General features: G+C 48.1%; 12 protein-coding genes across 12 annotated transcripts in view; 7 read left to right on the top strand and 5 right to left on the bottom strand.

Moving 5' to 3' along the window:
- PAAG_08289 (von Willebrand and RING finger domain-containing protein) overlaps window positions 1–3597 on the top strand; it is a gene marked incomplete at both ends in the record, with an annotated part of 5187 nt that extends 1590 nt beyond the window's left edge. Inside the window, 6 exons of the mRNA XM_015846469.1 lie at window positions 58–655; window positions 755–892; window positions 1007–1233; window positions 1300–2056; window positions 2142–2446; window positions 2537–3597. Of these exons, the coding sequence (XP_015701133.1) occupies window positions 58–655; window positions 755–892; window positions 1007–1233; window positions 1300–2056; window positions 2142–2446; window positions 2537–3597 (3086 nt within the window). The remainder of the gene's footprint in view (window positions 1–57; window positions 656–754; window positions 893–1006; window positions 1234–1299; window positions 2057–2141; window positions 2447–2536) is intronic.
- A 1331-nt stretch (window positions 3598–4928) lies between these two features.
- Window positions 4929–7180, top strand: PAAG_08288 (hypothetical protein; the record flags this gene model as incomplete). Its single annotated transcript, XM_002789805.2, has 8 exons — window positions 4929–5642; window positions 5804–6069; window positions 6198–6438; window positions 6596–6620; window positions 6691–6736; window positions 6818–6881; window positions 6942–6973; window positions 7054–7180. The coding sequence occupies 8 exons, from the start codon at window positions 4929–4931 to the stop codon at window positions 7178–7180; spliced, it is 1515 nt and encodes a 504-aa protein (XP_002789851.2).
- Window positions 7181–7637: 457 nt separating this feature from the next.
- Window positions 7638–9778, top strand: PAAG_08287 (T-complex protein 1 subunit theta; the record flags this gene model as incomplete). The annotated part of the gene is made up of 3 exons (XM_002789804.1): window positions 7638–7696; window positions 7974–8344; window positions 8427–9778. The coding sequence occupies 3 exons, from the start codon at window positions 7638–7640 to the stop codon at window positions 9776–9778; spliced, it is 1782 nt and encodes a 593-aa protein (XP_002789850.1).
- Window positions 9779–10410: 632 nt separating this feature from the next.
- On the bottom strand, window positions 10411–10812 carry PAAG_08286 (hypothetical protein; the record flags this gene model as incomplete). The annotated part of the gene is made up of 2 exons (XM_002789803.1): window positions 10411–10490; window positions 10563–10812. The coding sequence occupies 2 exons, from the start codon at window positions 10810–10812 to the stop codon at window positions 10411–10413; spliced, it is 330 nt and encodes a 109-aa protein (XP_002789849.1).
- A 295-nt stretch (window positions 10813–11107) lies between these two features.
- On the top strand, window positions 11108–11917 carry PAAG_08285 (putative mitochondrial 54S ribosomal protein MNP1; the record flags this gene model as incomplete). Its single annotated transcript, XM_002789802.2, has 2 exons — window positions 11108–11359; window positions 11573–11917. The coding sequence occupies 2 exons, from the start codon at window positions 11108–11110 to the stop codon at window positions 11915–11917; spliced, it is 597 nt and encodes a 198-aa protein (XP_002789848.1).
- Window positions 11918–12734: 817 nt separating this feature from the next.
- PAAG_08284 (hypothetical protein) lies at window positions 12735–14066 on the top strand (the record flags this gene model as incomplete). The annotated part of the gene is made up of 1 exon (XM_002789801.2): window positions 12735–14066. One exon carries the CDS (start codon window positions 12735–12737, stop codon window positions 14064–14066), a length of 1332 nt encoding a protein of 443 aa, XP_002789847.2.
- Window positions 14067–14534: 468 nt separating this feature from the next.
- Window positions 14535–16572, bottom strand: PAAG_08283 (hypothetical protein; the record flags this gene model as incomplete). The annotated part of the gene is made up of 5 exons (XM_015846468.1): window positions 14535–15288; window positions 15362–15811; window positions 15880–15970; window positions 16196–16283; window positions 16429–16572. The coding sequence occupies 5 exons, from the start codon at window positions 16570–16572 to the stop codon at window positions 14535–14537; spliced, it is 1527 nt and encodes a 508-aa protein (XP_015701132.1).
- A 2687-nt stretch (window positions 16573–19259) lies between these two features.
- Window positions 19260–21236, bottom strand: PAAG_08281 (hypothetical protein; the record flags this gene model as incomplete). The annotated part of the gene is made up of 1 exon (XM_002789798.2): window positions 19260–21236. One exon carries the CDS (start codon window positions 21234–21236, stop codon window positions 19260–19262), a length of 1977 nt encoding a protein of 658 aa, XP_002789844.2.
- A 359-nt stretch (window positions 21237–21595) lies between these two features.
- PAAG_08280 (pre-mRNA-splicing factor syf2) lies at window positions 21596–22684 on the top strand (the record flags this gene model as incomplete). The annotated part of the gene is made up of 3 exons (XM_002789797.2): window positions 21596–21850; window positions 21930–22568; window positions 22637–22684. 3 exons carry the CDS (start codon window positions 21596–21598, stop codon window positions 22682–22684), a joined length of 942 nt encoding a protein of 313 aa, XP_002789843.1.
- A 148-nt stretch (window positions 22685–22832) lies between these two features.
- On the bottom strand, window positions 22833–23684 carry PAAG_08279 (hypothetical protein; the record flags this gene model as incomplete). The annotated part of the gene is made up of 2 exons (XM_002789796.2): window positions 22833–23254; window positions 23327–23684. 2 exons carry the CDS (start codon window positions 23682–23684, stop codon window positions 22833–22835), a joined length of 780 nt encoding a protein of 259 aa, XP_002789842.2.
- Window positions 23685–24288: 604 nt separating this feature from the next.
- PAAG_08278 (YEATS family protein) lies at window positions 24289–25189 on the top strand (the record flags this gene model as incomplete). The annotated part of the gene is made up of 3 exons (XM_002789795.1): window positions 24289–24321; window positions 24383–24407; window positions 24489–25189. 3 exons carry the CDS (start codon window positions 24289–24291, stop codon window positions 25187–25189), a joined length of 759 nt encoding a protein of 252 aa, XP_002789841.1.
- Window positions 25190–26109: 920 nt separating this feature from the next.
- PAAG_08277 (nitroreductase family protein) lies at window positions 26110–26976 on the bottom strand (the record flags this gene model as incomplete). Its single annotated transcript, XM_002789794.2, has 3 exons — window positions 26110–26318; window positions 26403–26517; window positions 26632–26976. The coding sequence occupies 3 exons, from the start codon at window positions 26974–26976 to the stop codon at window positions 26110–26112; spliced, it is 669 nt and encodes a 222-aa protein (XP_002789840.1).
- Window positions 26977–27654: the final 678 nt, after the last annotated feature.

Below are 27654 nucleotides of genomic sequence, written 5' to 3'. Positions count from 1 at the left end.
AAAAAAAAAGAGAGAGAGAGAAAAAACAATGATCAGATATAACTAACGAACCATCAGAAAAACTCTCCAACATCGTCCGCTCCGTCTCCGTCAGCGACTCCTCAACACACCGCGGTAACCAAAATACCCCTACCCCTTGGGACATTAACGGGACCTCCGGCAACCGGCCCCTCGACACCCTCCACCACCATGACAACCTCCACAACCCCCAGCTAGCCATTCACCATAACCGCCGCCACAGCCGCGACACAAACAGCCAACGCGAGCGCATCGAACGCCTACGAACCCCCTCCACCTCCCGCCACCCGCACTCCCGCTCAGATAGCGGCACCTCCGGACCAGATTCCTACAACAACATTCACCACCCCCACCACAGCAGCCATAATAATGCCGACAACACAACCGGCCGCCGCCACGACTATGACGTCCAAGCCATGGAGTCGGACCTGCTGAATCTCAGCCCGCGGCCCGGAACGACATCACTGTCCATCACGCAGGGGGTGGGCGTGAAGAATCCTATTCCCGCGCCGACGGTGACGGTTCGTAGTGAGTTTCCGACTATTTGTCGGTCGAGGACGCAGCAGGCGCTAACATGTTTGGTTACGGTTGAGGTGCCGGGGCCGGATTGGGGGGGTTATGGTGGGATTTTCGGTGGGTATGGGGAGGAGGGAAACGGGAATGGTGGTGGGAATTTGAATATGGGGGTTGGTGTTGGGAGGGGGGAGGAGGAGGTTGGTGGGAATGGTGATGGTAGTGGTGGGGTGAGTGGGAATGCTAATAAGCAGGGGGCGCGAGGGTTGCCGGTTCATTATGAGGCACCGGAGGTGTTGGAGGAGATTACGGAGCAGTTGAGGGTTAAGGTTGAGAATTGGCATGGGTTGGATTTTCAGAGGTGAGGATGACTGTGCACAAGATTTCTCTTCTCTGCTTTCTTTCTTTCTTTCTTTCTTCTCTTTTTCTTTTCCATTCTATATACTGAATAACCCCTCGCTGATCCAATTTACAGGTTTGGAAAACTCAAGTTGCACGGGGCGGTTCGTGTGGGTAAGGATCGTGCGTCATGGCAGGAGCTGGAATGCTATCTGTTCGCAGAGATGCTTATTTGCGTCAAGGAGAAGAAGAATGGGCAGAATCAGTTTGAGGATCCCAGGACGAAGCGGAAGCTGACGAGGTGTACGCTTAAGGGATCAATTCTTATCAAGAAGCATTTGAAAGATGTAGATTCTGTGCCAGGTGAATTCCCCCCTTAAACTGCCCCTAAATTACTTGCTTGTTATTGATTGCACTAACCTCTAACAGAGGAACCAATCCTAACCCTAAATCTCTCCGTCGCCGAACTCCCCTGCTTCCACCTCCAATTCCAATCCCGCAATCAACTTGAGCTATGGCGACGCGCCCTCCTAGACCTGCACAATCCCGACGCAGACCGCTCACTCGCCCTTCCTCGTAACCACAACCAAGACTACAACTACGACCTCGACAACTCCGGCACCGAAGAAGACGACTACCGCACGCACCAAACCATCAAGCGTGTCTCTTCCACCACTTCTTCCTACGGCGGCGGCACCAGATCCAACAATACCGCCCTAACAGACTACACAAATTCCATCCGCGACGTCACTACCATCTCAACAACAAGCACCATCCCGCCAACCTTCCACATCCCCCTCGACCTCGTCGTCGTCATCCCCGTCTCTTCATCCATGCAGGGTCTAAAAATATCCCTCCTCCGCGACACCCTGCGCTTCCTCGTCGCCAACCTCGGCCCTCGCGATCGGATGGGTCTTGTAACCTTCGGTTCTAGCGGCGGCGGCGTACCGCTCGTAGGCATGACGACGAAGACGTGGGGTGGGTGGCCAGCTATATTGGGAGCTATTAGACCGGTCGGGCAGAAGAGTTTGCGTGCGGATGTAGTTGAGGGGGCCAATGTGGCGATGGATTTGCTTATGCAGAGGCGATCGAGTAACCCAATAGCGACGATCTTGTTGATTAGCGATTCGTCGATGGGGGAAGGGGAGAGTGTGGATTTTGTGGTTTCGAGGGCTGAGGCGGCGAAGTTAGTGTTTTGTTTTGGCCCTATACACTCATAACACATCCCATAGCTACATTGATGTGCTGTTCTGTACTGACATATTTCGCAGAGTCGGAATCCACTCTTTCGGCTTGGGTCTGACACACAAGCCAGATACAATGATTGAGCTATCAAGCCGCACGAAGGCGTCGTACACATACGTCAAGGACTGGATGATGCTCCGTGAGTGTGTGGCGGGATGTCTCGGGTTGCTGCAGAGCACGTCTCATCAAAATGCGAAGTTGAAGCTGCGGCTTCCTGAGGGTTCGCCGGCGAAGTTTGTGAAGATTAGCGGGGCTCTGCATACGACTAAGCGTGCAGCGGGGAGGGATGCGGAGGCTGCGTTAGGGGATTTGAGGTTTGGGGATAAGCGAGGTAAGCCAAAAGGAAAATGGGGAAGGGGAGAAATATACTCTGGATTCCTTTCACAATACACAGCGCACTGCTCTAACTGCCTTAATTTAGACATCCTCGTCCAACTCGTCATAGCCCCTGACACAACAACCCAAGAACACCTCCCGCAAGATCCCTGGGAATCCATCGTCTCAGGCCTAGAAGCCCTCTCCGGCCCGATTGACAGCGACGACCAACGAACCATCTCTGTCGAAGAAGTGCCCCTACTTCAAGCCGACCTGACATACGGCGATATCTTGCGCGACGGCCACTTAACACACTCCCCCCGCCCTTCATTGCTCGCCATTACTATGCTCTCACCCTCTCAGCGGAAATCGATATTGGGATCTGGACGCCCGGCCACACCCCCAATCCCACCACACCCGTCAATCGTGCAGCGGCGCATGGAGTTGTTGACATCGGACATGCTTTCACGTGCCCTGACGCTTGTATCCCGCTCGCAGCAGGAGAGGGCGCAGCATCTGCTGACGGAGACGAGGAGTATTCTTAAGGGTTTGGGGAAGGGGGGGTTACCGCCTTTGCCGCAGGGTTCTAATAAGCAAAGTGGTAACAATAGCAATACCAATAGTGGTACCGCGAACGCCGCATCTGAAGCGTCAACAGACCCCACCGGCACAACCACCGGCAGCACGAGTACGAACCCGCCCTCCCCGCGCCCTTCAACCTCCCCATCCCCACGCGCCTCCTCCATCCCCCCACCGCCCCCTCACTCCTCCACCTCTGCCTCAACCTCCACCTCCACCTCCACCTCAACCTCAACCCCGTCCCCGTCTCCCCCCTCATCGTCCGCCACCATAACCCCGACCCCCTCCCACCCCCACCCGCACGCCATCGACCCCACACTTCTAATAGCCCTTGACACTGACCTCGACACTGCTCTCGAATGGATAAACCACCCCGCGGTCTTTGGACGGGATTCGCGCAAGGCGGTGCTGCAGGCTATTGGTGTCATTTCATCACAGAGGGGGTGTACGTTCCGCACGCCATCGGAGGCGCATTGGGCCGAGAGGGTTGAGGGTGTTAGGCGGATGACGGAGAGGTCGAGGGAGTGGAGGGAGAGGGAGGGGGGTGTTGGAGGGGCTGTTGGGGAGGGGGTTGTGGCAGAGGAGTAAGAGGGGGGGAGGTGTATAGACTTTTTGCTTGCTTTTGGGGTTTTTTTTTTTTTGGATCGATCGATCGATCGATTTGATTTTGATTTTTATGCTCGTTTTTGCTCATTTTTTAACCCAGTTTCCTACCCGTTTGGCATTTGATGTTGATGTTTATGTTTTTGTTGTTGAGATGGCCTCTTCGTTTCTTTCTCTCTTTTTGGATACATAACCCCCTTTTCCCTTTTCCCGTTTCCATGCGCTTCACCTCATGACCCCTATTTATGCACATGCACAGAAAATATTCTCATTTCTTGATAATTTTTTCCTTTTATTTTTTTATATTTTCCCTTTTCTTTTTCTTTTTCTTTTTCTTTTCTTTCATTCTTTCATATGTATCATAACCCCTCCGCTTATTTTATCTCCCGTTTCCTGCCTTTCCTCTTCCTTGTTTTCTCCGAGTGATATCTTTGAATTTCTCTTCCTCTCATATACATACACATATGCATACATATATTTTGCTTGGATTTTGAAAAGGATTTTATTGGTATCGGGCGGATATTCCAAGGATGTGTCTGCGCAAGCAGGAAAGCAAATGTCATTTGATGCTACTTTTCAGTTTTCTGTATTTGTTTCCTTTTCTCTCCCCGCTTCCTTCGAAGAACGGTGTGCTCTTCTTTTTTATATATTTTTATTTGGATATCCTCTCAATTTGGCTATGTTTTGTATGTATCATTTTGTGCGCGTGGATTTCTACTGCAGAGTAGCCACAAAAAAAGAGGAGAAGACAACAAAGAATTGTTTCATTTGACGGCCCCACGAAATGGCTGAGATTTCCCCTCCTTCTTTTGCTTTTGTTTTATTATCTGTTTGAATTGTCTAGGGTGATTTTTGTATTCAAGTTGGCTGATCCTACGGTTGCTGATTGTTTTTCCCCGCATGGAATTGTCTCTCTAAACTAATTAGGTCGGTTTCGGGTATATCTGAAATCCTCCTGAGTGCAAAAAAAATATAAATTAATTTATTATAGACTTGAGGCGTGGAGTAGATTTGGAGAAAAAGAACAAGAGCTTCGATGACTTTTTGCGTGTTGATGACGTTACATACATAGCAGAGCAATTCATAGTTAGCCTGCAGCAAACACAGCCGCTGTCCGTAGCTACAGCAGTCCGACTCACATCAGACAACAACTCCCCAACAGCTCCAGGTGCTCCCAAATCAGACGTGCGACCCGCGCGGGCAAAGTTATAACGTACCCATCTCCCAGCAAACCTCTTTCACGTGAGGATGCAAATTAGGGAGAACTATCCTCTACATGCTCCCCAGACACCAACCTCCATTGCCAAACAAGAACAATGTCGTGTGGAAGAGGCTCTGGCAGCGCTGTTACGATTCTCTCGCGATCCTTATTCCGCCAATCTCCTTCTGTAAGAATTTCTATATGTACCGGTAACCTGAAGAAGGCGTTTGTGGGTGATACCCGGGCGAATTTCGCTACGTGGAGTTTGCGCCGGTGGTCGTCCTCCGCTCCAACGTCCCCTGCAGCTCCCGCCCTCGCTCTCATATCCACCGCTGGTTCCACCCCCGCTCCGCTCTCCATACCCGCTACGCATTCCCGACAGCTGTGTGTTCACTCTCACGCCTTCTCCTCACCACGGGAGCGCTCATTGAACACTCTCCGTCATAGCCTCGATCGTCAACGTACAGGCCCGGCATTTCCAGTCTATTTTTATCGCAGCAGCACACATCATCCCTTAAACAGCGACACGTTTCTCCGCTTCCAAATACACGCAAACCTCCAGCGACCACAGCAACAACAGCACTGTCGACCGTTCTCGCAATGGCACGGTCAACAGCAACAGCGACGACATGGCGGGGATGGATATACGTATCGGACATTTGATGGGCGGGGAGGATATGGATATGGATATGGTGGCGGTGGAGGTGGCGGAAGAAGAGGGTGGTTGTATTACCAGTTAATGAACATCTGGGAGCAGCATAGATTGGTGATTATATGCGGGGGATCCGTGATGGTGGTGTTTTACGTGTGGAATCTGGAAGTTGTGCCTGTGAGTGAGTGTTTTTTTTATGTACACTCTCTTTTCTTTCTCAGTCTCTCCCACACACACAGTCCTTCATGGCTTCTTCCACCATCTCGAATCAAGAATTGCTATTTCAAATTTGAGCGAAAAGATGTGCTCATTTTATATTTCTTTTTATATAAATCTAGATGACCGGTCGCCTCCGCTTCAACTGCATCTCCAACGAATTTGAAATGCAATACGGCAAGCAAGCCTACGAAATGATTGTGCAGGAATACCATGGGCGTCTCCTGCCGGACTCGCATCCGCTGGTTAGATATGTTGACAGCGTTTTTCGCAAGCTGTTTCTGACGGGCTATCCACAGCTAGGCGAGGGGGATGAGACGCTGAAGAGGCTGAATTGGAAAGTACATGTTATTGATTCGCCGGAGATGAATGCGTTTGTATTGCCGGGGTATGTTCATCTCCCCCCCCTTTTTCACTATCCGTATAACCCTTTTTTCCTTGTTGGCCTTTTTCTTTTTCTTTTCTTTTCTTTTCTTTTTTCACCATCCCAATCTGCTCACCTTGTATGTACTGCAGAGGCAACGTATTTGTCTTTACTGGTGTCCTGCCTATATGTCGTGATCGAGATGGTCTCGCTGCCATATTGGGCCATGAGATTGCGCATGTCCTCGCACATCATATGGCGGAGCGCCTTAGCTCCAAAATTGTTGTGGTTGTTGCGGCGATCGTGGTATCGAAGCTCTTTGAGGTGTCAGAAAACTTCACGTCGGCTATTTTTAATCTGATTCTTTCTCTGCCCAATTCTAGGGCGCAGGAAGTGAGTTTTATTCGCCCTCAATTTTTGTATCATTTGACCTCTAGGTATTCCTGGCACTGTGAAGGAAAAAGGGAGGAAGGGGGGGGGGGGGGGCGCTAGGTTCTATGTTTGTGGTTCCCAGTTATCCTTGCTAATATATTACTATTGACGAAAATAGTTGGAGGCGGATCAAATTGGTTTGAGTAAGTCCTGATCCATCCATGAATAGTTTTGCAGTGTGGTAGACATTTCTAATCATGAGCGTTATGGCAGTGATGATGGCGAAGAGCTGTTTTAAGCCCGAGGCTGCTACTGCATTGTATGTTGTCCCACATCTCTCTTCTCCTTGAATCTCACTTGCTGGAATTTTCCATGCTGACAAGGTTTTTTCCCACTCCAGATGGAGCCGGATGCAGCAAGCCGAAAAGGGAGAGCCTCCGCAGATATTATCGACGCATCCTTCGGTGAGTTTGCGTATCAGCTCTTTTTAATGGACATATATATACTAATGGAGCTGTATGCAGAGCGGGAGACGGATGAAGGCTATTCAGCGGCTGTAAGAAGGGGCCTCTATACTATTATCTGTTTATTTATTTATTTTTGGAGAGTATGAATATGCTAACATTACTCTTCCAGGCTCCCAGAAGCAGATCTAGTGTATGATGATAGCGGTTGCGGGGTGACGGGGCGATACGGTAGGTCATTGTTGCCTGAATATAGAGTAGCCCCTGAATCTCATCCAGGTTTTGGACAGGAGAACTGACTGACATTTTTCTGCGTGTAGCCGATAGCTTTGGACAGGCATTTAACTCGTTCTGGTAGATATACCGCAGTAACTGACTTATATTATATTTTATAGAGTGAAATAAACATATATATGCTGTTCATGGATTCGCGATGCAATTCTGTTCAGCAACCATTACAAGAAGCCATATGCAGTGTCCCATCCCTATAACTATTTGCGTATTTGATACCGTAATACTCCTCCGAAGTGCTCTCTATTGACCGTATTATTCTGCCGTATCGATACCTGGTGCAAACAGAGCAAACAGCGCAGACACCCGCCGTTGGAAGCTTCACGAATTAGACTCAGGAGACAAAAGTTAACACCCACAGCCGGCACACAGCAGCATCCGTCTCGATATCTCAGACTCTGTCTACACGAGACACCTCTTCCTCTCCCACCCGGAGACCAACCGAGGAAGAGATCACCTGCAGCCATGTCGTTGTCAATTCCCAGCGCCCCAAATGCTGGGCTGTTCAAACAGGGCTATACAAGGTATGCAATTCTACTTTTGAGGGGCTACCCACTGCTTCTCCCCTGCCAGGATCTCCACTAGATGGTGATATGTTGATATCTCACTAAACCCATGCATGTATCCTCTTATTCCTGTATACTTACCTATTGCCTATAACTTCTCCTAATTCCTCTCATTTCCCCCATCATCCCTTGTCCTCCAACAGGAAAATTTCCCTCATATCAAGCATTCAAATCTCAATATAAAAAGTACCCGAAACATCCAACCTGCTAACTGTCCACCCCCCTCCCAAAACAGCCATGACGCCGAAGACGGCGCCGTGCTCCGCAATATCGAAGCATGCCGCTCCATCGCGCAAACAGTACAGACATCCTTGGGCCCCAACGGCCGCAACAAAATCATCATCAACCACCTGCAAAAGTTGACCCTAACATCGGACGCCGCCACCATCCTGCGCGAGCTCGAGGTTGTCCACCCCGCGGCCAAACTGGTTGTCATGGCTAGCCAGCAGCAAGAGGCCGAGATGGGCGACGCGACGAATTTGGTTATTGTGCTTACGGGCGAGTTGCTGAAGAAGGCGGAGGAGCTGCTGAGGATGGGGTTGAAAACGAGCGATATTGTGCTGGGTTATGAGAAGGCGCAAGGGCTTGCGTTGAAGTGTTTGGATGGTGAGTTTATTACATTTCATATATATATATATATATATGTCATGGCATGGCGAATTGTGGCTGATTGTGTTGTTATATGCAGACCTCGAGGTGGATAGGCTCAAGGAACTACGATCTACATCAGAGTTGAGCAAGGCAATTAGAACTGTCATTGGGAGCAAACAGTCCGGCTCAGAAGATATCCTAGCCCCGCTTGTCGCAGAGGCCGTCCTGACAGTCCTCCCGAAAAATCCCTCTAACTTCAACGTCGATAATGTGCGCGTCGTCAAGATCATGGGCGGCAGCCTAGATCAATCCCGAGTCGTCAAGGGCATGGTTTTCGGCCGTGAACCGGACGGAACCATTAAAAAGGCCAATAAGGCCAAAGTTGGCGTCTTCAGCTGTCCCATCGACATATCCCAGACAGAAACCAAGGGCACAGTCCTCCTCCACAACGCCCAGGAAATGCTAGACTACACCAAGGGTGAAGAAGCCCGTCTCGAAGCCACTATCAAAGAACTCTACGACTCCGGCATCCGCGTTGTTGTCGCCGGCTCTACCGTCGGCGAGCTAGCAATGCATTACCTAAACCGCTTCAACATCCTTGTCATCAAGATCCTCTCCAAATTCGAACTACGCCGCCTCTGCCGCGTCGTCGGCGCCACGCCCCTCGCCCGCCTCGGTGCCCCCATGCCCGACGAAATGGGCTCCATCGACGTCGTCGAAACGCTCGAGATAGGCGGTGATCGCGTCACGGTCTTCAGGCAGGAGGATGCAGGCGCCGTCACGCGAACAGCCACCATCGTCCTGCGCGGCGCGACGCAGAACCACCTCGATGACGTCGAGCGCGCCATCGACGATGGCGTCAATGTCATTAAGGCCGTGACTAAGGATCCGCGCCTGGTGCCTGGAGCGGGTGCCACGGAGCTCCAGCTCGTCGAACGCGTGTCTTCCATTGCGGATAAGACGCCCGGTCTCCCGCAGTATGCCATCCGTAAATTCGCGGAGGCATTTGAAGTTATCCCGCGCACGCTGGCGGAGTCTGCCGGGCTGGATGCTACGGAGGTTCTATCGCGTCTGTACACGGCACATCAGCAGCGTCGATCAACAGGGGGAAACAAGAAACAACAGGCCGTTAACCATGCTGTGGGTGGGGAGGATGAAGAAGAGGAGGAGGAAGAAGGAGAGGAAGAGGAAGAGTCCGAAAACGCCAGCTTGTCTGAGGATGAGGAGCCATATTGGACTACCGGCGTTGATTTGCAGGCATCTTCCGCTGCGGGAACGATCGATGCGGTCGAGGAGGGGATATTGGATCTACTCGCTTCCAAGGCGTGGGCTATTAGGTTGGCGACGGAGGCGGCGCGGACGGTGTTGTCGGTTGATCAGATTATTGTGGCGAGGCAGGCGGGGGGCCCGAAACCGCCGGGGCAGAATCCTAATTGGGATGAAGATTGATGGGGGTGAGTGAGCGGAATGCCCCCCTTTTTTTTTTTTTTTTTTTTTTTTTTTTTGAAAGGGGGTTGATGGTTGTTTGTGGTTGTATAGTTGAGTGACAATGACAAAATTGGTTCTCTTTTTACTTCTTGCAATTTAGAGATTAATTTGAATGGAAGATTTCCTTTTTCTGACACCTCTTTCTTCGCTCCTTGTTCTGGAAGAAGGGGATGGATAAAAGGGAGACTCTGGTGGTTTTGGATTGGGGTAGGTATATTATGTATTTTTAATTTCATTGAGCACATCTGTCTGCACGATGCTTAAATAAGGTGATTATTTTGCCATTCGCGAATAAAATAAATACATTTGGTATCATACTCTGGGCTGCTGAGTGCTAGTTCAAAGGCACAAGTTTTCCAACGCCCAGTATTTGATTTTCGCATCTTTAGCACCAATGAGGCCAAAACAAAGTAGTCCATGCTCTTCCTTTGCAAATACAAAAGAGTCATGGGCGTGTCATATTCGTGAAAGTCGTAAAAGAGACCAAAATGACCCCGAAGAAATGATCAGATGACACATTGTGCAAATAACAAAGGTAATATAAATAAAATAACAAGAAAAGGAAGCCTGTTCAAAGCTTATGGCTTTCACCTTTATATATGCTGTGTGATTTTCCGCGAAGTCCGTGCTTCTTCGATTTGCAAATAGACGGTTCCGTTTTTTCCCCACTGCACTGCACAAGCCTGTGAATAATTTAATTATTAAATTACTTATGGAGTATTTGAGGAACGAGCACGGCGCATACGTGACTCCATCGCTTGCATGGGGAAAGCGGCACAACAATGATAGCTGGCATTGGAAAGGTCTAAAGTTGAACGACGGTGTTTCGACGCGCAGTAGACGAAACACTCGAAAGCGGACGCTGAGACAAAGAGGGATCGAGACGACCTCTTCACGCAGTTCATCCTCTGCCCTTCGCAACAGTAGTTATCCCCCTTCCATTCGCCGTAGCTGGCCGGTGTTGGGTTCATGGAGCGGTTGGGAGGCGAGGACATCGTTGATTAACTCACGTTAACTACGTTAGTAAGACAGAGACAGAAGCGGAGACGGATCGGAAAAACTTCAACGGAAGCCGTATTTAAATGGCATGTAATGACGGACCGTATCAAAACGGCAACAATACATTCACATCACGTGCCATCACTGTCTGGAATTTTCAACGTCGAACTGAATTCAAGCTTTGTGAAACCAAAAAAAGAACCGGCTCAATTTCCTCGTTCTATTCTTCATACTTCTTCCTCTGACGGCTGCCTGATACTGGCCACTTAGAGCCTCTATACCTCAGCAGCCATGTCATTGCCTTCGCAATCCGCAGCGCGATTGTGCTGCAACGTCCTCCGCCAATCCCCGTCCCTCCGTCTCTCCTCGCACACATACCTCTCTCAATCCAAGCGGATAGCACCCGCGGCTGTTGGAACAAGACGATGGCAATCCACCCAGGCCGCTGCGGAGCCTCCTACGAATCCGAAAATTACACAGATTGTGGACCAAATAAGTCAATTGACATTGCTTGAAACTGCCGATTTGGTCTCGACCTTGAAGGTTGGTTCAATTGATCCAGTCACAACGTCCCTTTCCACGCTAAAGCCCCATTTCCGTGATGCCATTATGGAGTGGGAGGTAGACGCATTGCATTGCGTGGATGGTGATGCATATATCCACCCGTCTGGGATTAAAGTTCCCGCGGAATTGGGGAGCTTTTTAAAGTGAAACATTCAAATAAAAATATCTGACCATGATGCCAATTCTATCTAGTCTCGTCTTAACATCCCCGATCTACCAATTGGCAGTTTTGCAGCTGGACCTGCAGCTGGAACAGCAGCTGGTGGAGCCGCCCCGGCTGCCGCCGTGGAAGAGGAGGACGCCGCCCCAGCCGCCCAGGAGAAGACGCTATTTAACTTGAAACTGGAGTCTTTTGACGCGGCCTCGAAGCCTAAGGTCATTAAGGAGATTAAGTCGCTGCTGAGCCTGAGCTTGGTTGACAGCAAGAAATTCGTGGAAAGTGCCCCGAAGGTGATGAAGGAGTCTGTGCCCAAGGAACAGGCTGAGAAGATTGTTAAGACGATGAAGGATTTGGGGGCCAAGGTTGTCATGGAATGATCTTTTATTTATTTATTTATTTTTTATTTTTTTCCTCTTCTTCTTCTTTTTCGCTCGATGGTTCCCCGAGCCTTTCTTTCCGCTTGTTTTCGCTATCATCTAATCTATCTCCTGGAGTTTAAACGGGTGGAATAGAATCTTGCTGGCTGCGTGATTGGAAGGAGGGACGGGTTGCTCGACTCGGCTCTTGATGTGTATGAGTGTAGAGGCAGTATGTTGTACATTATCATTTTGGTCACGGGATTCATTATTATTGTTGTTCTCTCTTTTTTTATTTTCCTTTTTTTCCCGGCAATCGGTCGATCAAGCTGCATGTTGTCAGCTGTCGGTTCCAAAGGGACAGAATCAAGCTCAACTGGTGCTGCAAGGGCCAACTTTTTATTGTCTTGAGCAGCAGCAGCGAACGCACGGCAATTCTCTGCAATCTAAGTGCTATTAGCCTCGTAGTTAACTAATAGAGAACGTTAACAGCTTTGAGCCAACTTTGTGACTTTCCGGCGCAGCCCCAGCCTTGGTCGCTAACTCTGTATGAACTACTCCTTCGCAAGCTACAGTTGAACATTTTACCAGTAACCGGCAGCATCTGCTTACTCAGCATCACGATAACCTGCTATGTCCGTTTTTCGTCTGGTCCTCATGGAATGAAGCGCGTTCCTCTGGGCTATTCTCGGCTGTGCTTCTGTTTCTGCTTCTTTTGACATTTCACTTCTATGAATATCTATAGGCGAGTTCAGGTTTTCTCTTCACACTCTCCCTGTGTGTCCTTATATCCAAAGTTTAGCTAGATATAATGTACTCTTTGCGATGTATGCGGCACATGTCCCCTCTCTCAACAATTGCCGCCAAACAATTCCGTGTTTCCTCTTCACGTACAGCTATGAGAGCACCTTCGACCCAAAAAATGATGGGGAAACTTAGGTGTGAATCCATTTTGCGACCGGGGTCTGGCACCATCAGGTTAACAATGGAGGAAGCGGAATCTTTGGTTAACAAACTTCCCCGTTCGCTATTTGAATTCGCAATGCCAACTGCCGTGCCCGAAAAGTTAGACTTGGCAATGTCAGTCGCTGGAAATCTCATAAGAATCGCAGCAACGCGTGGTGCAAGGCATGGGAACGATGTATTAAATCAAGAAACAGGTGAATCGACATCGAGTACTCTGCTCAAATACCCGTTAATCCACTGGCTAATCCACTTTGCAGATCTAACTATACTATCTAGAATTGCATTTATTCTCTCCAAACATCCCGATTATCGAGCCGTAGCGGAATGGTGGTTGCATAGGCTAGCAGAGTCCAAGGAGCCGTTTGCTGTCCTCTACATTGTCAACAAACAATTCGCTGCTGGCCCCATCAAGAGGACGGTTTTGATTGATTACCTGGAATATTTCGCTCAGAGGCATCTAGTTGATGCAATGGTGCTCTACGGACAAATTCTACACGAGAGGCATAATCGCACCCAGGAAGCACTCGTTCTTTTCACAGCGGCAATGGAGATATCTGTGCCGACTGGGAGGAAAACAAACAGTCTAGATGAAGACCCGTACAGTGTTCTCGGTATCCCCCAAGCTTGGGAGATGTATGCCTCCGTGAAAGCGACAACGGGGGATAAGCAAGGCATTCGGGAGGCCGTGGAAATGGGTGCCTTTAAATTAGACCATCCTACAGCCTTCAAATTCCTCGCCAATATCGTCGCTGAAGAAGGCCACCTAGACAAATATGAAGAATATATGACCAAGGCTGCCATGGATTGTGATGCTGAGGCATGTCATGAGCTTGGATCATTTTATTTGGAGCTTTATTATGACGGGAAAGGACGAGACAAGCTCCCCGGGCCTTCGAAAGGGCAAGGTGTGTGCCCCAAGGATCTTGTTGCTAGAAAGTACACCAATAGGGAACTTCTCCAGAATGCGATAGACTGGCTTGAAATCGCTAGCACAGGTGGTTGGGGCCCCTCTGCCCTCATCATGGCCACTCTCCTGCGCGAGGCGGAAAAACCCCACAAAGGATTGCGGTATCTAAAGATTGCAGAGGAGGACGAAAATTCTGCGTCCAGGGCGAAAGAAGTGCGACTCATATATCAGGACAAGACCTTCAAATTGAATATTGAGCAAGAGATCTTAAGCAAACAATTTACAAGGTTTGATTGACCAACTAGGTCTATCATGAAGTCTTCCTTTCCCTCCACGGTTCCGGAATGATCTACCAACGAATGGGTATTTTTATTATGTTACCCCTGACATTTCGGTTTGGGGCAACTGACGAGATGCTCAATAAGATTTAGCAGGTACAGTTGTCTTTCATTAACCACTAGGGCTTAACATTGGAGCTTGCCAATCAAACTAACAGAAGTAATTTAGTTGAAATATATCCCAAGTGGCATATATATAAGATCTTCCCGCCACAGAAAACGTAGATAATAAAATATGACAGGGAATTTTGACTCCAATAATCCTTTGCATCCGTCCATTCTCAGTTTTCGAAACCCGATGTATTCTCACCGACGATCAATCCAAAACAAGGCCCATGGTGGGAGTTCTGCAGGGTGTCTAGTCTTCGATATCATCGTCGCTGGCGCTGTCCGTGTCCTTCCCTTGCTGTGATCCCCGAATTGTCTCTCACGCGTTAATTCCCACAGCACCCAAGGACCTCAATCTCGCTGTCAATAAGGGTGTTGGCTGCAGACCGGGAAAGTCCCTCGCATGAAACACCTGAAAAGGCTCAGAATAAACTTCGTGAAGGATTGGAGAACACCCCAATCGCAAAGCTTCATGGACATCCATGAGCTGAAACCGTAGCCGATAACGGCCTACCTTGCAAATGGAAAGGTCGGGAAAAATGAAAAAGGTCGCAGGCATAGATGCCGGCGGGTTGGGAGATTGCAAACGACCTGAGGTTTGTCTAAGGACAGAAGCCGAGTTTATTGCTTGATTTGGTGCTGATCGAGGGTGGGGAGGCGCATTGGTTGGATCGGGATCTTCTTTGACAGAAAATGGACCTGCATGACAGTTGCCGCTTAGTGTCCTGCCAGCTGACAAGTTGCTGTCAGGGTCGTTGATTTCCCCACGGTCAGTTTGCTTGGAAGGATGCTTCTCATTAGCTCCCCCGTGCTCCTTTGCGATTGGAGATAAGTGGCAGGAAACAATGTACTGATTGCTTGCAAGTTGCATCTTGTCTTCCATCGACTCCGGAGAGAAATCGGTCATCAACAGCTGAATGATTGGTATCGGATCGATGGGTCGCCGGCATTTATCTCCAGGTTTACAGGCACGAGCTGCTATAGGTTGCTGGCGCACGAAGAGGCATACGCGGGAATGGGAAACGGTGCCTGGTGCTTGATTTGGCGGCGGAGTCCTGGGACGAACTGTGAATCTATTGGTTCCAAATTGATTATTAGAAGGGGATGCTCTCTTATGGCGGGTACGCCGGTGGTAACAGGGTTCACCGTTCTATATCATCATCTCTGCCACTTTCTGGAAGTTTTCCTTTGCTTTCCAGGTTGCCAGAATCAGCTCCTCCCCTGTTTTTAAAAGGAGCGCTATATGGGTGCTCAGTTGAACCTTCCGACATTAGATGCGTTGGCTCTGAGGTGAAGGATGGTGTATCTAATGGCGCCTTCTCCCCTACCGGAGGATTGGTTGAATAGGAAGCTCCTAAAGGCGCAGCTGTTGAAGCGTAGTCCGGACTCTGCGCATCCATTGGCAAATACCCAGAATGTGGGAAATTTGCATTTGAAGGAGGTGGGAAGTGTGAGAATGTTGAATCGCGATGTGATGCTTGGGAATTGGTAGTTGGGGTGGGGGGGTTGTGTGGATTATCTTGATTGATTCTAATCCCTCGATATTCTGCGCCGTGATGGATCCGTCCTTTGGAACCAAGTCGCTGATATGGATGACTACAACGAAAGCGAGTCACAGTCCTTGAATTTCATCTGATAAATCCGTATTCTCTTTTATCTTGCACCTCGTTTTATGTGCTCGTTGATGATATGACGTTGATCCAGTCGCTTCCAGCAGGTGTCCGAATTTGGATTGCGGCTGCTGTGGTTGAGTGGCTAGTAAATTATTAAAGCGTACAGGAGCACCTACACTGGATAAGATATCGGTTCGGGCCATGAATCTACCCCTAAAGCGTGGGCGAAGGCCGGGTATATATAGACAAGAAACCAAGATTCAGTCCTCTTTTTACGGTGACGCCTGATAACTTAAGAAACCCCTGACTTCCTTGGCGACATCACCCAAGAGAAAAGAAAATAAACGTAGGAAATGTAAATCCTTACGAAGACCCTCGTTCCGTCCACTTCGTACAGGAGCGTGCGAGTTGGAAGGCTGGGCTTCCGCTAGAAACGGAACCTGTGCTGGGCTCTTCTGTCTTAGGTGTGTGTAAGATATGCACAGATATCACAGAGAAGGTTTGACTCAACCTAGAGCCTGGGTTCGTAGCCTCGTCCATTTTCCTTTTCCCTCTTTTCAGACAGAAGCTCACCGTAGAAGACCTCGTCACTCCACGTACCCAGGTAGGGATTGTGGCCTGATCGTTCGCGCATTTGGCATTGAATCCTACCCGACGTTGCCGCCAAATCCGCGCATTGATATGGCCTGAAGGATTTGGTAAACCCTGATCGTTTCCTGGGGTTAGATTGGAGGGAGCGCCCATGAGGGAACTTCAAAAAGAAGAAGAAACAAATACAGGGCAACAGGGATGACAGGGATGACAGGGTGTTGTTGTTCCACGAACCCAGTGGGCCGTTGCGCCATTATTTTCATTTGGCTGAACTACTGTAAGGAGGGGAGCATGGAACAGGCGCATTCCTGGAGATATGCACGAGGCACTTTTCGTCCTCCCTGTCGGCGAGAAGCCATGAAGAAAGCCTTCGGTTCGATGCACATATTTGTTTTCGGATCAAAATCTTCTAGCGAAAGTTGGCAGCTAGCTTGAAAAGTGGAACACAATGTGACTATAAAAAAATAATCCATGGCATCAGAAGCGGCATTGAGAGATGTATTCTGGACATGGACGTGATCCTTATGGGTCTGGGTTAGTGTGTTGTTGGTCTCTGACTTCAGCTGCGAAAAAGCCCAACGAAGGTCGATGTGAGTGTAAGCTGTTAGAACCCTGGTTCAAGAGACGGGAGGAAACCGTTCAGCGGTCTGTTGTTGGCCTGCATCATCTGCCGTCTGCCTGTTCCCGTTGTTAAGGATAATTTCGATCGATAGCCTCCAAAGGGCCCGAGTCAGTTGCCTTTCTTTCGCATGGAAGACGCTATTTTGGCTTTAAAAGGGCCAATTTCATCTAAAGTTAAGAGTCTCTCTCCGTGCAAGTTTATTTCAATCCCTTGACTGGCAAAACAGATGAGCCGAGTGTTTCATCTGGTAATACAACAATGTAACCTAGACAGCTTGCTCGGGAGCGGGGATGATCTCTGTTGAAGTCTGCCTCCAAAAACCTTACTAACTACGGAGTATAGTTAGTTACGTATCCGCGGGTATGTCAATCATAACCATTTTCCAACTATTTAGCCAAACGTGGTTGAACTTTGCCTTTGAAGGGTCATTCTTTTCTTTTCTTCTTTCTTTTGACCAACCATCGAGTCATCGACTCCTGGTTGTTACACCGTAGCGAGCCGACCCTCCTGCAAAGCGTGGCGATACAGTCTGAACAAATCGTGACAACACAAAGGGGAGCGCAATCGGTGAAGTCCCTGACTTCATTCGCTAGTCCTCCGACTTTGATTTGGGAGCCTCAACGCCGAAACTTGACGTGTGCAACGACTACAAGAGAACATCTCGAATAGAGATTGGGGTTTGGACTTGGTTGCTGGTTCGTTAGCTATGGCATTGCTTCTGTCCAAACACCTGCTATCATGAAAGCCGCTGAGCTCTGTAGAGTTAACAATCACATTCAGCGAGATTCAGAAGTCAGCGGACACGAGAACTGAAATTCGGTATTTGGCATCTCTATCTCGCGTCAAGATGCCGCTGTCGTATTTCCCAAAAGTTCTGTACGTCGTAGAGCACAACTTGCCCTGCCCTTTGAAAGAACCTATATCCAGATTCACTTAGCTATTGTTAATATCTGACTCCGGTCTATGAATGTTTCCTGGTAGGCTAGCAGCCACCTGTGTTATGGACAAACAGGAGTTGACGTATCAGATTTAATGTTAGTTCTCTGGAACTTTTACCGGACAATTGAAAGGTGGAGGTGTGTCGTTGCAGCGGAGCGGAGAGCATTCCACAGAATGGGACATCCCTGCCGCCTCTCTCTCTCTCTCTCTCCTGTTTTCTTTTTCTTTTCTTTTTCTTTTTTCTTTTCTTTTCTTTTCTTTTCTTTTCTTTTTTTTTTTTTTTTCAAAGCCAAGAAGTGGAAGGCAGGTAAAGTACCCACGGAGTTAGGTCTGAAATAAATGAGATCAAGGCTATCGTAGCAGCTCAGCGGATTGATCATGCATTGGTGCAGGAACGCTCCGGATTGTGGTTGGTGGTTTGATAGAAGCAGAGGTTGACGCACTCGCTGGTAAAATTTCAAATACCTCAGGAAAAGAGAAGAGCTAAAACTTGAAACGAAGGAACAAACTGACAGAAAAAATTATAGTTCACAGCTTTTCGAGACTCGAACAGTAGAAACCTCGTAATCATTTGTTGGACACAAGGCGCAAAATTGTAGAAGTGTTGTTAATGCAGGCGTAGGAACGAACACTAAATCAAGAATCACATCAAAGAAAAAATCTATCTTACAGTGCGAATTAAATCGCTAACCACAGATTTTTGTGTATCAACATGATAGAAACACAACATGCTAGGGTAATAGCACAAACAAGGCTATGTAGTTAAAGATTTGACAACATTAAACACCTCACAAAATGCTCAAAGATAGGACGCCTATCGCCCATGATCGATATTATAACGTGTAGCTCCATAACAGAACTCCGGTGGTCACACGTCCATAGTCCTGTGAAGTTGTTGGCTCGTGGTTAATTTAAACGAAATTGACGATAGGATTCAACCCGGCTGTCTGTTTCTCTTTGACATCGCTCTCCTCATACACTTACAGCAACCCCTTAACTCGCACGTGAGGATGTATGAAGCGATATGGGTGTGGGATAGGAACTTCCATATCGATATCTAACAAGGTGCAAGTAGCTTTTCACTTTTAGCCCCCAGCATCTTCCACTGGATGGTATTCAAGTGGAAAATATCACGAGCACTGCGATCACGGTAGCGGTGAAGCGCAGGCATGAGCCTGCTGGGTGGTCTTCGCTTCGGAATTTCTAATAGAAACCAGACTGATAATATTCCATGGAGAGACACGACCGAGGAAATAACTATATAATCACCCAAGCCTGTTCAGGGTTGAAAATAAACTGCAGGGTCAACCTCCATCCAGTAGCGGCCTTCCAAAGGCGTAATAAGATTCTTAGAGACCTCTGTCCCATAATCACAATCGCGATTCAAGTTTATCATCGCGACGGAAGGAAGGTATGGATGTGAATCTCGGGGATATAAACCAGGATCAATCGTTCCGAAACCTTTTTCGAGATATATCATCATGAAGCGCCGTTCCGAACGTTCCCAGCAAATAATATGGCCTGTGTTTACCCACCTTCCAGTTTCCCCTGTGTCGCTGTGAGCACTTCCTTCTACAGGGCCCCGGATCCGTTCGCAGAGGTAACCCAATTGCATCAGATACAAGTTCCTGGCATTTAACATCGTTGGTTCGCCGTACTGATAGTGGAGAGCACGAATTAGACCCAAGGATGAGGGTGATTGTGCGTGCGTTTCGTCAAATGAAGCACAACCGGAAAATTCAATAGGGGAGCACTGAGGACACCAGACAAACTCGTGAACATTGCCTTCTTCATCCTGTTTAGATCCAATTGGAATCTCAGAGCCCTCGAAATCGTGTAATAGATTAGCGATTATGGAAAGCTCCGTCAGCGACTTGGAAGATCCGTGCAAAAGAATTTCTTCAAAGAGCCGCTCTGAGCCCCTCGACAATCCTGACAGGTTTAGATTAGGATCAAGGCTAGACTGTTCAGCGCCCACCAGCCAGTGATCTGCCCATAAATCCAGATCAGCTGTTCTGACATGATGTCCTCCACCGTCTGGATGCCAGGTAATACCAAGTCTTCTTTCTATAGATGACAATTCTTCATGCAAAAGCATGGTCATCTTCTCACTTGAAATAACGTTTTGCAAGGCTCCGCTATCATCCTGTTGAAGCAACTTCTTCCAAAGTGAGGGAGACAAAATATCGTTTAGATCAGCAATCGTCGACAGTTGCTTAGCAAACTCTACTGCTCGTTTCCCGAATCCCGCCCTGAGAATGGCCATCAGGAAATGCGGTATTAACGATTGAACCAAAGAGTTGGAGGGATCGCTCTGTAGTCTCGCTTGAAATGTAGGCCAGAAGTCAAACAACCCTCTGGAGTCCCCCATAACGCCAAGTAACTGGACGTACTGGCTGTAGATATAATGCGGAGAAGAGCCGTCAGATTTCAAGAGTAACGGTAGAAGACTCGGATACGATATTGGCATCCCTTTCTCATCCAGGCCAGTGACGACCTCTCGCATAGGACCCAGGTCAACAGCAGGGCTCGCCCACACACTCGACTTAAAACATAGATAGAGGTTTCGGATGACGTCTCTAGCAGAACGGGCAGGTAGAGAATCATACCTGCCGGCAACGTAACTTTGGATGTAGGATCGAAGAGCCGCAGCTGAAAAGTGCTGTGCAGCGAATTTCATGCCAAAGATCAGAAGATGTTGCGGTATTTGTATCTTCAATAGCTCAAATCTTGCGAAAATGGCATTCAAAGTTATTAGGATTTTCTCAGGTGGTTCATATTGACCACAGTGCTTCAAAGCACCCACTAGGCCCTTAGTGTTTTGCTGCAACTCAAGGATTACCGAAGGAAAGGCTATATACCTCTCACATATGGCATGTATTTTCTGCAGTTCAGCAGCATTCTGGAAGTAAACTGGATCAAATCTGTCAACGGGGGGAGTAGATTTGTTAAAAACGTTATTCGGTACAGCGGATGAGTTGAATATTGTCCAGGTCTCGGGTAATTGGGGCTGGGCAAACGCTGCTGCTACATGCTTTTCGAGAGTCTCGGAGGAGTACTGGTTATTCGGCGCTTTTATAGTCCCTGTTACCGCAAATCGGAGCAACTGTGACGCTGACGGTTCTCGACGCGGGATTGACCTTCGCTGTTCGAGTTTGAGGCGAGCATACGACACTTTGCCCTGGTAGCTAGAAGTGAAGCGACAAAATTGGGGCTTCGGTGGGAGCCATAATCGGCAAACAGAGAAGCCCGACATAAGGAGCTCTCCTCCGGGGAATTGAATAACCGAAGCTATAAGGAGAATGCGGCCATTGTCGGAGTACCAGTTGCTAAGGTTTTATGTAGTTAAAGCTCGTAGATAAAATTGGACGGTAGGACGATTCCAACGGATGAATAATAAATTACATCACGGGAACGTCCGTCACACCGTTACGGACAGAAAGTTACAGCTGGTCCTGATTAGTACTAGCTGTAATTATTGTTGAGTCATCCCTCCATAACTGCAACTTCGACCTCATCCGCAATCATCCATCGATTCACACCCAAAGCAATCAGAACCAGCTTTCTATAATCTAGCATAGCCCACGCACGGAGCAGTGTTTTTTGCATGCAACAATGACAAACCAAAAGAAACAGCAAAGTCCTGTCACAAACATTCTCGGAACCCCGAAACTGACAAGGCGGCGAACCACCAAAGATGAGACCAGTGAGGCGAATGGCAGTTCTTCTGCATGTCCTGACGAGACTCCCGTATCAGATGCTGCTGCGAGGACTTCATCTGCTGAACCTGAAAACAGCAAGGTAGCGGATCCTGCTGTCTCCAAGACCGAAGAAATGAGAAACCGTTTCAAGGCGCTTCAAGCGAGAGCTGTAAGTATTAAGCCTCCAGCTGTCCCTCCCCAATAATGCTACCATAATATTTTATGTTCATTTGCTGACAAAATTATAGAAAAATGCTGCAGAGAGAAATTTGAAGGAAACAGCCGCGGAGTCGCAGCGACTAGCGACAGATCCTGGCCTTCTCTCCAGTATATCTCGGAAACATGCGTTCGCGTCGCATAACCTTCTCAAGGCAGATACTGAAGCCCAAGGCGAAGATTTTGAGCGAAAACGTGCTTGGGACTGGACCATCGACGAATCCGAGAAATGGGATAAACGCATGGAAAAGAAACAGAGGCATAGAGACGACACTGCATTCCAAGACTATCGACAAGATGCTCGGAAGATCTATAAGAGACAAATCAGGCAGATGCAGCCAGACCTTGAAGCATACGAAAAGGAAAGGATTATTGCCGTAGAAAAGGCTGCAGCAAGTGGCAGACTTCAGATAGTAGAGGCAGAAGACGGCGAGCTTGTTGCTGTTGATAAAAATGGTACTTTCTATTCCACGGCCCATTCGGTGGATTTCGCAGAGAATAAACCAGATCGCGCTGCAGTTGATAGGTTGGTGGCAGATTTGAGGAAGGCAGAAGAAATTCGCCTGAAGAAATGCAAGGACCGTGGCCGTGGCGATGAGGAAGATGATGTCACTTACATCAATGATCAAAATAAGAAGTTCAACCAACAACTGGCGAGATTTTACAACAAGGTAAGCCGAAGACGACTATTATGCATATCCAGCTCCTGTTGCTTCATGTACTTACATTTATCATCTAGTATACTGCAGAGATTCGAGACAGTTTCGAACGAGGTACCATGATTTGAGAACAGCGGCACAAGCTAGATGAATACCCATTGTTATTATTATACAGCTCCGGGAGTAAAGAGAAGAAAAATCTCCCTTTCAAATAATATACAAAACACGCTCTCTCCCAGACACAAATTCCGAGGAGATGTAATGATCTAAGTAAGCTTAAAGCATCGATCGCCTCCAACCTTTCGTTGCTAGAGTCTCAATCTTTTTGAGTCCTACGACACCCTGGACATCGTCGTCACCAATAGCCTCCACCACGGCTTCACCTACAATGTTGACGTTCAGCGGCTTCGCGGTCATCATTCCTAGGGACGAGAGCCTTCCGCCAAGGAGCCCGTTCACTTCCGAACCCATGATCCCGCCCAGCGCAATCGGCAGAGTCAATTTACGTGACGAATCATACATGAAAGTCGGTCTCATGAAAATACTGCGGAGGTCAGAGAGATTAGACGATATGAGAGCTTCGGCATCTCTCTTTGTTGTGAGGTATCTTTCCGGAACCATAGGAGCTCCGGCAGCGGCTGATATGAAGACAAAAGTCGGGACATGCTCGTATGAAGCTTCTTGAGCTAGGGCAACCGCTATGAAGAGACATATTAGCAAGTCTATTCCAGACCTTGAAATCAATAGACAATCCATAATCTTAAACCAACCTGAGTCCCGATTCATAAGTTCATATGTTAACTGGCCGCCCGATTCTCCAGAAAGAAGCTCTTCCCCTTCTTTCCTTTGTAGAGGATTCTGGCTCCCAGGCCGAGATGGGGCGAATATTTTACGTAGTCCACACACTATCGATTCTCTCCCCTGTAAAATGCCTTTGTAATTCGCTTCTAGTAGTATTCCCATTGAATGGACGACCGCAGAAGTATCTTTGAGGAATGGCTTGTAGGTGGCCGGTTTCAGGATATCAGCCTTGGCCCATTCCACGGACTTTGCCCATTGTGGAGGCTGCGGAGAGGATGTAATAGTATCCCAGGCTGGTTCGCCGTGTCGACTAGAAATGAAGAACATTGGTCACGCTTTTGCATGTATGCGGAGCCGTCTGGATTGTAAGGGGTAACAAATTACCTCAATGACACTACCTCCCAGCCTCTTGCTACGGCTGATTTGCATATTCTTGAACCTATGTAATTTGTTAGAAATGGAGGCTAAAATCGATAAGGTAGAGCAATTGTTATGAATTGATGATGGTGATATATTCTTTTACCTAGAAATCCACTTCCGCCCGCAACAACTATTCTCTTCGCCCCGGCCATCTCCCTTCCAGTAGGAGGAAATAGTTTGAACTAAACCGTAAAAGCAAAACTAACCCCACTGATCATTTTACTAACAGTGTACAAGAACTGGTACGTGGTTCCTCTAAGCTTGAGAAGCTCGTCTGAGTTGTTATTTTACGATATCGAGTTGTCTATCGTATTGTTTTGTGACGACAGACTCCAGTCCGAAACCCTACATCACGTGACTATGGGGTTTAAATCGATCTGCTGAACCGAATCATAAACTAAAACATCATCCCAAATTCGAAGTACGAGTCGCACCTCGAAATCTTCAAGTGTCCAATACCTCTGAACTGCATCGTCACTTCAACAGATTTATTCCGAATCCTCTTGAAATTATGCCTGCTCCAGCAGGCACAAAACGCGTTCGCGTTTGTCTCCCGACAACTCCCCTCCTATCTTCACGTCTCAGTTTGCTAACATATGCCACAGGGAATCTCAATCTACAGGCCATTCGGTGTGTAAAACAATTCTTCCCCAAAACTTTGTGTTCCCTTCTCTCACGACTCCAGGTTTCCTCTAACAACCAAACCCGCAGTTTTCGGAAGCGAAGCGCAACCTTTCGACCCAGCTAAAAGACCCCCCGATGCCCCCGAGGACCACACCCACCAATGGCGCGCATTCGTTAAAGGAGTGAATGACGAGGACATCTCATACTGGTTGAAAAAGGTGCAATTCAAACTACATGAGACCTACGCGCAGTCCGTGCGCACCATTGAGTCACCCCCCTTCGAAGTAACTGAGACAGGATGGGGTGAATTTGAGATCCAGATCAAGCTCTATTTCGTCCCGGAATCGACGGAGAAGCCGCAGACTTTATGGCATAGTTTAAAGCTCCACCCGTACGGAGATGACATAGAAGGGAAGAGAGAGAGAAGAGATGTCATTGTGGCGCAGAACTATGAGGAGGTCGTGTTCAACGAACCTGTTGAGCAATTTTATGACCTGCTCACTGGGGGTGCAGGGGCGGCGCAGCAGGCTCCTAAGGGGAAGGCGGGAAAGGGCGCAAAGCAGTCACTGCCACAGCCAGGGAGGACAGCAGAAATCCCTCACTCGGATAGCCCGAAGAATCCGTATAGTCACAAGACGGAAGCGAAGGAGCTGGATAGGTTAGCGGAGGCGATCAAGACTGTGGATCAAATGCTGAAGGAGGAGAAAGCAAAGCTTGTGGAGCGAGAGGAGAAGCTGGAAGAGTTGAAGAAGAGCGAAGGCATCACCACTGTCGTTAAGAAGAAATAGTGGTTTAATTTTTCGACGTGGAGGAACGAAATGTTGGGGCGTACTACTTCGTCCGTTCCAAATCATCTGCGAAACAAATGTCGGAACGGAAATTCCAAAACGGAGATTTCATAACCCCGTCTATGCGTCCACATGCGCACGCACAAGCGCACTCACAAACTAAAAGCCCTAACTTCAACCCAACTCTGAAACGTTGTCAAGTCGTTAAAAGACCCAATCTAGGCATGCATTTGTTCAGCTTTCTCTCATTGGTTATTCCATTTAGCCTTAAAGAGATCCTGAATCATCATTCTCGGTCCACATTGTCGCAGATCAAGTGGTGTGATGAAGTTGAGATTCAGTTCAACGTCCTACCCGCGTCGAAGCAGGAGTGCCCCCCTAACTCGTATCAGACAATGGGTGAACTACCAGTGTCATGTGGCAGAGGAGCCAACATATGTTTGAACTTTTTGAGAGAGAAACAAAATTTCCTGTGCTTCAGTGTCCTCAGTTAGAAGCTTGGCGATAAGTTACTCGGTAGAGTTTTGTTTCGCCCAATCGCAGCAGTCAACCCTTACTACTGGGCCATTTTATTGGTATCAGCTTGTGTCTTAGTTATTTTGTTTAACGGATTGTTAATTCACAAAGGAATTATAGACTTCTCACGCGAGCTGCTGGCCGCCAAGTCATCTCCCTATCTAGGTCTAGACGAGGCATGGAGATCAACGTCACATGCGTCCTCCATGAGCAACGGAGGGCTAGTATCAGTCTAGCCAGAACGACAAAGAAAACCTAATTCTCAAGCCTAAATATCTCGACAGAAAACAATCCAATAGGAAAACACGTGGGAAAACAGAACCAGTCAGGGCATCGGAAAATCTAGTATATCCCAAACTCGATATCCCCACATCTCCAGTCCAGCTCGAAACCGACATCTAAATTTATGCTTTCGACCCAAACACCTTCACTCTCTCCTCTACCGGCTTATATGTCTTCTCCGCTGGCTCGCCTGTCGCAGTGCCGAAGACCATCTGGGCCACCAAATGCCATTCGGAGGGAAGGCACCAGGTCTTGGCAACTTCGTCGTCGATTAGTGGGTTGTAGTGTTGCAGATTAGCTGCGAGCCCGACGGATCGGAGGGCAACCCAGACTACAGTTGAGAAAGGAGATTACGTGGTAAGCTTTGAACGATTACCTTTGGAGGTGGGAGAGAGAGAATGGGAAAGGGACGAACGGTGATATTGGTGCATAGCATTCGTATGCTCTGTCCAGGGGCCAAAATAGTCCTTATACGTTGGGAACTTCTCTCCCAGGCCGCGGACGTGCGCCGGGTCTTCGAAGAAGAGAATCTGCATACACACGCAATGGTTTAAGGAAACTGGTTAGCAAGAAGGGATACGTTTATCGAAGACATCACTCCCACCCTTCAGGGGAAAAAGAAAGAAGACGAGGTCAATACATACAGTCCCATACGCGGCCTTAAACAATCCCAATTTGGGCTTCGTATGGCTCTCCCACATCTCCTTCGGTACCTTCCCGTCCGGAACGAGCCCCTCCTCAAACATCTTCATAGTAATATCCCACAATTTCCTATGCTCGTCATGCAGCAGCAGCACGAGGCGTGTGGACTGCGTGTTGAAACAGCTCGGCACATGCAGGACGGCATTGCTGACGATTTCCTGAATCTTCGAGTCTGGCACGGGGCTGGAAGCTGAGAGCTGGTAGACGGAACGCCTGTCTTGAGCTAGCGCTAAGAACGCCTCGTAGGAAGCCGGGGGGGCGTCGTGAGAAATATCTTTGACCGTCATTGGTTTAGAAGATAAATCTGGCGCTGCTGCTGTGGAAGCTTGGCGGATTGTTCGGAGAGTAGAAATTGGGAATTGGCGGGAGGGACGATGAAGGGAACTAATTGAGGAAGAATGAGAGAAATGGACTCTTTGTATCTGTGCAGGAATGGATAGTTGATGGGCGGTGTAAGGGAATAATATTGATATGTATCGTGGGGAGAGGGGATGAGAGGGTTTTATGGGACCGAGCAGCGGCAGATGTCTCAGGACGCGAGGTAGTTGGATCATGATCATGATATGGCTTCAATACCCAATTGATCATTAGTAAACTGTTAGTCAAAATGACAAATTGGATATTTTTTAAAAAAAATATAAATAAATAAATGAATAAATAAAAATAAAAAAAAAAGGTTTGAATGAGATGCATGGGGTGAGATTATGATTGCAACTGACCAATTGGTTAAATCTATTCGGTTTCGGCCCCATGTGCATCCGTGTGCTTGCACAGTAGATAATTATTATGGATCGACAGCGTTACGTGATTTGTCTGAGATCACTTAAGCTTTTTGACATGTGGGCGCTAAAATATAATTAAAAATAAAAAATAATCAATTCATAAGCAAGCAGCAGGGGACAAGAAAATGAATGAGCTTAGAGACTTTGACAAATCAATCTCTGCGCGGATTACTTAGTTAGCCG

This window comes from Paracoccidioides lutzii (genome assembly GCF_000150705.2).
Source record: "Paracoccidioides lutzii Pb01 unplaced genomic scaffold supercont2.31, whole genome shotgun sequence".
Taxonomy (NCBI): Eukaryota; Fungi; Ascomycota; class Eurotiomycetes; order Onygenales; family Ajellomycetaceae; genus Paracoccidioides; species Paracoccidioides lutzii.
Note: the sequence above shows the minus strand (reverse complement) of the source record. Positions and strands in the feature narration are given on the sequence as shown.